The sequence below is a fragment of the Pocillopora damicornis genome, chromosome 1, assembly GCF_964200805.1.
Source record: "Pocillopora damicornis chromosome 1, jaPocDami1.2, whole genome shotgun sequence".
NCBI lineage: Eukaryota > Metazoa > Cnidaria > Anthozoa > Scleractinia > Pocilloporidae > Pocillopora > Pocillopora damicornis.
The window spans coordinates 12,120,966-12,127,680 of record NC_142670.1 but is presented as its reverse complement, the minus strand read 5'-3'; the positions used below and the strand labels follow the sequence as shown (position 1 = coordinate 12,127,680).

General features: G+C 37.0%; 1 protein-coding gene across 1 annotated transcript; it reads right to left on the bottom strand.

Moving 5' to 3' along the window:
* Positions 1–2,400: 2,400 nt before the first annotated feature.
* Positions 2,401–6,053, bottom strand: LOC149052013 (uncharacterized). The gene is made up of 5 exons (XM_089180097.1): positions 5,871–6,053; positions 5,665–5,782; positions 4,932–5,036; positions 3,988–4,506; positions 2,401–2,726 (listed from the first exon to the last, which is right to left on the bottom strand). The coding sequence occupies exons 1-5, from the start codon at positions 6,051–6,053 to the stop codon at positions 2,401–2,403; spliced, it is 1,251 nt and encodes a 416-aa protein (XP_089036223.1).
* Positions 6,054–6,715: the final 662 nt, after the last annotated feature.

The window sequence follows — 6,715 nt, the reverse complement described above, 5'->3', positions numbered from 1 at the left end:
AGGATATTTTCTCATAGATAATAACAAAACAAAGGACTAAAAAATGACAACAGTTTTGCCTTCAATTTTCAGTCTCTGAAATGATGCATTTCGAGGTTTTCGTTCGAGGTCGCAAGTCTTCAAAACTCGGCCAAAAAGGAACCTTTATGATGTTAGAGAAATATCTGACAACAATCCGCCGATTAAAATTGCGCTGCTTAGTTAAAAGAGAGGTATTTTTACTTCGCGTCTCAAGGACACTGATAATACATTGTTCTGCTACAGACTTAAAATAAAATAAACATTTTTTTTCCTAGATACGCTGAGAGGGTACGTCTCAAAGCAATCAACACCAAAGGTATCAGTTCATTGTTGCTTCGAAATTATTAAAGAAATCACCTATCACGAGAGCCGCTTACAAAAACATTCTTAAGTGTGAGGAATTCAGTTCCCTAGGTTACGAGGCACAGTGTCTCACGGCCACTTAAAAGCACTTTCTGTGTCAACTTGATCTCCAAGAATCTATTTTTTTAATTATTATTTTCCAAGTAAACTAACTTCAAATTCCATGGTTGACTTAGTTGTGCGTAGATTAACTTACAAATGTGCAAATAAAACTGTCATTATTTATCCCCTTAGAGGCGTTAAAAGATTTCTATTCTATCCCGATCAAATTTACCCAATCCTCCCTCAAGGCTCAGTAATTTTCCAATGACCTATCACCATTCATTAGAAGTTAATTCCCAGTCAATTTTCTGTAGCCCTCCCTTTATACTGTGTTGGTGACGACTGACATCCCCTTCCGTTCCCCCTGAAAACCACCTGATCTCCCCAATTCCACCCCCTTCCCCCCAAGTGATATTTGATGACTGGCCCGTAGATAATCGTCAATGAAGCAACAAATACAAAATCATGGATAAGGTGACAGAGTTACATTAAGTGACAGAGTTACATTGTTCCTTCTCTATAATATAACATAATGAATATGGGTAAATTAAGTAACAACGAGCTTGTCGCCTCTCTATAATATAACATAGTGGATATGGGTAAAACTGAGTAAGAGAACGACATTGTTGCCTCTCTTTAATATAATATAATGGATATGGGAAAAACTGAGTAACAGAATGACATTGTTGCCTCTCTATAATATAAAATAACGAATATGGGTAAAATTGAGTAACAGAACAACATTGTCGCCTCTCTATAATATAACATAATGGATATAAGTAAAAATCGAGTAACAGAACGACATAGTTGCCTCTCTATGGTATAACATAATGAATATGGGTAAAATCGAGTAACAGAACGAGCTTGTCGCCTCTCTATAATATAACATAATAGATATGGGTAAAATTGAGTAACAGAACAACATTGTTGCCTCTCTATAATATAACATAATGAATCTCAGTAAAATTGAGTAACAGAACGAGCTTGTCGCCTCTCTATAATATAACAACGGATATGGGTAAAATTGAGTAACAGAACAACACTGTTGCCTCTCTACAATATAACATAATGAATATGGGTAAAATTGAATAACAACGAGCTTGTCGCCTCTCTATAATATATTATAATGGATACGGGTAAAATCGAGTAACAGAACGACATTGTTGCTTCCCATAACATAGTGGATATGGGTAAAACTGAGTGAGAGAACGACATTGTTGCCTCTCTTTAATATAATGGATATGGGTAAAATTGAGTAACAGAACGACATAGTTGCCGCTCTATGGTATAACATAATGAATATGGGTGTAATTGAGTAACAAAACGAGCTTGTCGCCTCTCTATGGTATAACATATTGGATATGGGTAAAATTGAGTAACCGAGCGACATTGTTGGCTCTCTATAATATAACATAATGGCATGAGTAAAATTGAGTAGCAGAACGACATGTTGCCTCTCTATAATATAACATAATGGATATGAGTAAAAATTGAGTAACAGAACGACACAGTTGCCTCTCTATGGTATAAAATATTGGATCTGGGTAAAACTGAGTAATGGAACGACATAGTTGCCTCTCTATAATACATTTTTCTGACACCTGTTGTTTGTTCTATTATAATATTCAGGAATATCCAGCTTTGCTTTCTAAATGTCGGTAAAGTTTACACACCTTAGGTCTATCTAGTTCATTTTTGGCTTTGACATTTGAAAATCCCCAAAACGGTTGTCAAACAAACATCCTTTTAAGAAAACGACAGCAGTCTTCATAGAAACGAACACTACCTAAGCAGTAGTGAGAGTGATGCCTGAAAAATTCAGGCCTGCGCGAGATTTGAACCCATGACCTCTGAGATACCGGTGCAGTGCTTTACGAACTGAGTTAACTAGCCAAATTAGAGAAGGTCAACCAACATAATGACCTATTGTAGTCTGGTAGCTTATGGTTGGTTTGCTCTACTGTAATATTATCGTCACCTGACCATGACCTGCAGAGTTGTAACAACAATCATTATGTTGGTTGTTTCCAGCATTGAACGACCCACCTCCACCGCCACAGGAATCCTGAAGGGTTTTACCACTACCTCCCCCAGAGTACCCTCCTCCTCCTCCTCCTCCCCCCCTGACCATCCCCAAGCCCCACCTCCTCCCCCAAACCCACCAGTGACATCGTTGTAACGGGCTCTCCCACCCACCCCTCCCTGAAGAAATCCCTTACCACCCTCTCCACCCTCTCCCACTGTTCCATTGAAATACGCTCCACTTCTTCCACTTGAACAAAAGCCGCCACCACCTCCACCTGAGAAAAAAAATAACGATACATGGAAATTGATCTAAGGATACGGTAGACCTTAGCCGGTAGCCAATATTTTGGGAATTGTCTTGGAATTTTTTTCCATGTAAAACTGAACATTGTTATTTGACAAAGTTTCCGCGAAAAAACTGAACATTGTTATTTGACATAAAGTTTCCGAGAAAAATTTATGTAAAGTATTGAAATACACCCGAGTTATTGGAAAAAGAAAAAAAAAACATATTTCTGAACTTAATTCGTCAGCCGGCCAAACTGTGAATAGCCAATTATAACATGTACACATAAATGACTCCCCAAGGGTTTCTTCACCTTGAATTTCGTAAACATCTCATTATTTCGGTTGCACGTTGAGATCTTTGCTATATGTCTGCGTTAAAAACTAGAATGGGAATAGACATAGATGTAGGGAGAAGATTCCATAGATGAAAGTAAAAAGAAGTCTGGCTGTCTGCGTAAGAAGTAAAGAAATTAAGCACGGTATGGCGAAATGCATAAGGACTTGTGGTTAAAGCAATCTTCGTTGCTTGCACTCGGCCAGTGACTATTAAGTTTTGTCACGGCGTGCCCAAGCCGCTTTTAAGTTAAAAATTATTTTAAAAAAAGATTTGAAATCGAAATTGCCGTTCAGCTGAATTGAACTAAAGGTCTGTTACGGGTAACTAATGGATAGAAACTTACAGAATATGTTCAATATGTTTTTGATAGTCTCTACAGGACGCCTCCGTGTTTCTGTTGGCAGTCGGAATTCTGAGTTTTTTCGATATTGATATAACTTGACATGTGGTCACCCAAACGCGTGAATTTTCGGAAAAGCAAAAAAACCTTTTTTTTTTTTTTTTGCGAGCGTGCCTTCTTTGAACGAATTAATAAGGCATGTAAACTTTACCATGGTTGCCATAACATTTGGTCCAAAGACTCCCAAGATACCAACTCAGGCTATTTGATAATTTAATGTATAATAATGTTCAATTCTGTGGTTAAGGCAGAATTTCATAATTTCTTCTGGGTTTTTAAAATGTTGAAATATCAGAGGAAGTGATACTCTAAAGAATGTCAAGGTAAAGATGCCTAGAAGGACACTGAGTGAAAACTGTGATCTATCTTTTCATGCTCAGTCAGAAACTAGATTGATAATGACATGGCCACGTTATCAGCACTAGTCTTTCATAGAGACCAGGAACGTACAACCTGATTAAGTTGCTGCTAAGGCCATGAAGAGTAAGAAAACATCACAATATATTTTTACCTGAAACGCCATCACCAGCCGTCTGTGCACCATGTCCATTGCTTCCCCCTGACCATGATTGGTATCCAGGGTTCCCTGTTGTTTGTGTGCTGGCGTCACACCCTCCATGTCTTGAATTAACACTTTGTAAACCTCCCCCGCCTCCAGCTATAATCAAAGGTGCATTGGCTCCTCTCACTACAAATGTACCTCCACCACCTCCAGAGGACCACCTCAGCTTGTTTATTCCTCCTTCTTGACCAACAATTATTTGTATGACTTCACCCTTGTTTAGGCGAAATGTTCCGATCATAATTGCTCCTCTTCCTCGGTACTGAGCACTGTTGGGAGTTAGATCGTATCCTCCTGCTGCTCCGATGGCTTCTATTCTGTAGTCACCAGTGTACGGCACAGTCCATTGTTGAATACCGCTGGACAGTGTAACTTGTCCGTCATGGTCCTGACTTGTGTAGTAACTGCCCAGCGTCGTTGGACCATATCTTCCAGTGGCATTGAGGTTTGTAAAAACGGCTTGGAATTCTGAGGGATAAAAAAGTTTACTTCAACCATTTTTTTATATCACACGTTTTTTCATTCAATTGAGAAAAATAAAGAAAATTGATGTGATCCATCATTGGTTTTTGTTGGATTGCCTGTTCCTTTTCTTTTTTACTATTATTATTTAATTTTTTTTACTCTAAAACTCTTTAAGAACGTAGTAGTAGTGGTGGTAATAGAAAACATGGCAGAACTTTTACATTTGGAAATTTGGTTAAACATATTTATGAAAATCTAGCTTTTTCCAAAAGGATACGATGCAAGCTATTTCAAATTATGGTTTAATCAACTTATACGCGAATTATGGTTATGAACCGGTGGTGTTGGTTGATTAGAATCTCATCAGATTCCATATAATTACTATGGACGTTGCACTGATTAACAATCAAAAGATCTGTCATACTAACTGCAACTAAATCCTGGCTTGCATTTGCATGTGTAAGAGCCAATTGTGTTGTTGCAACTTGCATTATAATGACAACCGTGGGTATCACTGATGCACCCGTTTATATCTGAAAAAAACAAACAAACAGAACAAAATAGTGATTGATGTTACAGCATAATTATCTTCGAATGATAGACAACGCTGAAGTGGAAATAACTCTCTTGAATTCCAATGGGCATTCTAACGACTCATATTATCACAGAGGACCAGGTATAGAAACTGGGTAATGTGGAAAGACACAAAGTCTGGCCCATTCCACGGTTACGAGATTTTCGTACTGTAGTCCACTGCTTTCTAGGGCTTTAAAAAAACGTTCCAGAGGAGAAGAATGCATCCATGGAGTAAGAGGGTTTTTTTGTTTTGTTTTGTTTGTTTTTTCTTTTTACATAATTGGTGCACTTGTTTATTGTAACAATTTTAATGATGAAAAAAATTATACATCAAAAGCTTCTTTTTAAAAAAAAGATTCATGGAGCACCGGAGCTGTTACAAAAATGAGACACTCATTTATACACGTTATAGAAGCAATTACAAAAAAAAATAAATACAAATAAACAAGTTTATGGAAGGTGAGTTCTCCTAATAAAACTAATTGTGTGAATTTATTGATTTTTTTCCCTGAACGTACACAAGAAGAGGGGACCAAAAAAATTCAGAATAAACTGAAATACCGAAACACAAAGTTCTTTTTTTACCTTGTTCACATCTTTCTCCCATGAAACCAACTTTACACATTAAGCAAATGTATCTCTTGTTGGTAAACCCATTAACGCAGGTCATATTTTGAGGACAAGGCTTGCTGGAGCACGTATTCTACATGGACAGATTTATTTTTAGTAACACTTTTATCAAGAAAAATAAATAAATAAACATCACCGGGTAAAATCCATTTTTTCCGCACCTTTGAAGCCCAATACAAATATCCTTCTTGGGGTTTAAGGTCATCAGGATGTTGGGTGTGATCAGAATCACTCAGTTGACAGACCCTTAGGCCATTCTTGTCAGGTGGACCAATGTTCACGGACACACAGGAGTTTTCCATGAGGCACCTATTTTTGCAGTCACTATAAGGCTCAATTCTCATGGTTAAATAGATTTCTTTAAAAACGTGGCGTTGAAAAGCTTGTCCTTCAAAGGATTTCAGAAACATAAGACTTCGGCAACCATGGTCTGCAAGGGATTTGCAAGATAAATGATGACAAGTGTCATTAACTTTTTGTAACAGTAAATTCTTTAAAACTAGTGACATAAATTTCGAGCATATATAAACAAAACGCCTAAATCACGGACGAAATTAAAAGAATCTGAATGGTACATAACGATCCTGATGCTTGAGTAGCTAGCTATTGAGTAATTTCTTTGGTAACCAAGAATTGAGACGATTTGTCTTTCTCGATGAGTATAAAAATTTATTCAGGAAGAGGGAGTTTTTGAATTAAGCAAAACAAGCTACTTATTTCCACTAAATATATGGAATACATGTCTGCTAAATAGATCCCTAAGTGATTGAAAATTCGTTTCAAAAATTGAAGTAAATATCGCTCTTTGGTTGGCATAATTTTTTCTTTAAAACTAACAAAATATTCAATACCTCTCTGACAAAGAAATTTGGAACAAGAGCGTAATGAAAACATCAACAACAAATTGTCATTGCGTTTTTTTTTTCGCCTAATTTCGAGCACCTGAAAATTAATCGAGTTTCGTAACTTTTCCTAAAATCATTGACTGGGGTGAATTTTTATTAAT

Coding starts and splice junctions, on each gene's coding strand:
- LOC149052013 (XM_089180097.1), bottom strand. CDS start 6,053: ATGAGAATTGAGCCTTATAGTGACTGCAAAAATAGGTGCCTCATGGAA. Junction 5,783..5,870: donor ATTTGTATTGGGCTTCAAAG/GTGCGGAAAAAA, acceptor CTGTCCATGTAG/AATACGTGCTCCAGCAAGCC. Junction 4,507..4,931: donor CAAGCCAGGATTTAGTTGCA/GTTAGTATGACA, acceptor TTTATCCCTCAG/AATTCCAAGCCGTTTTTACA.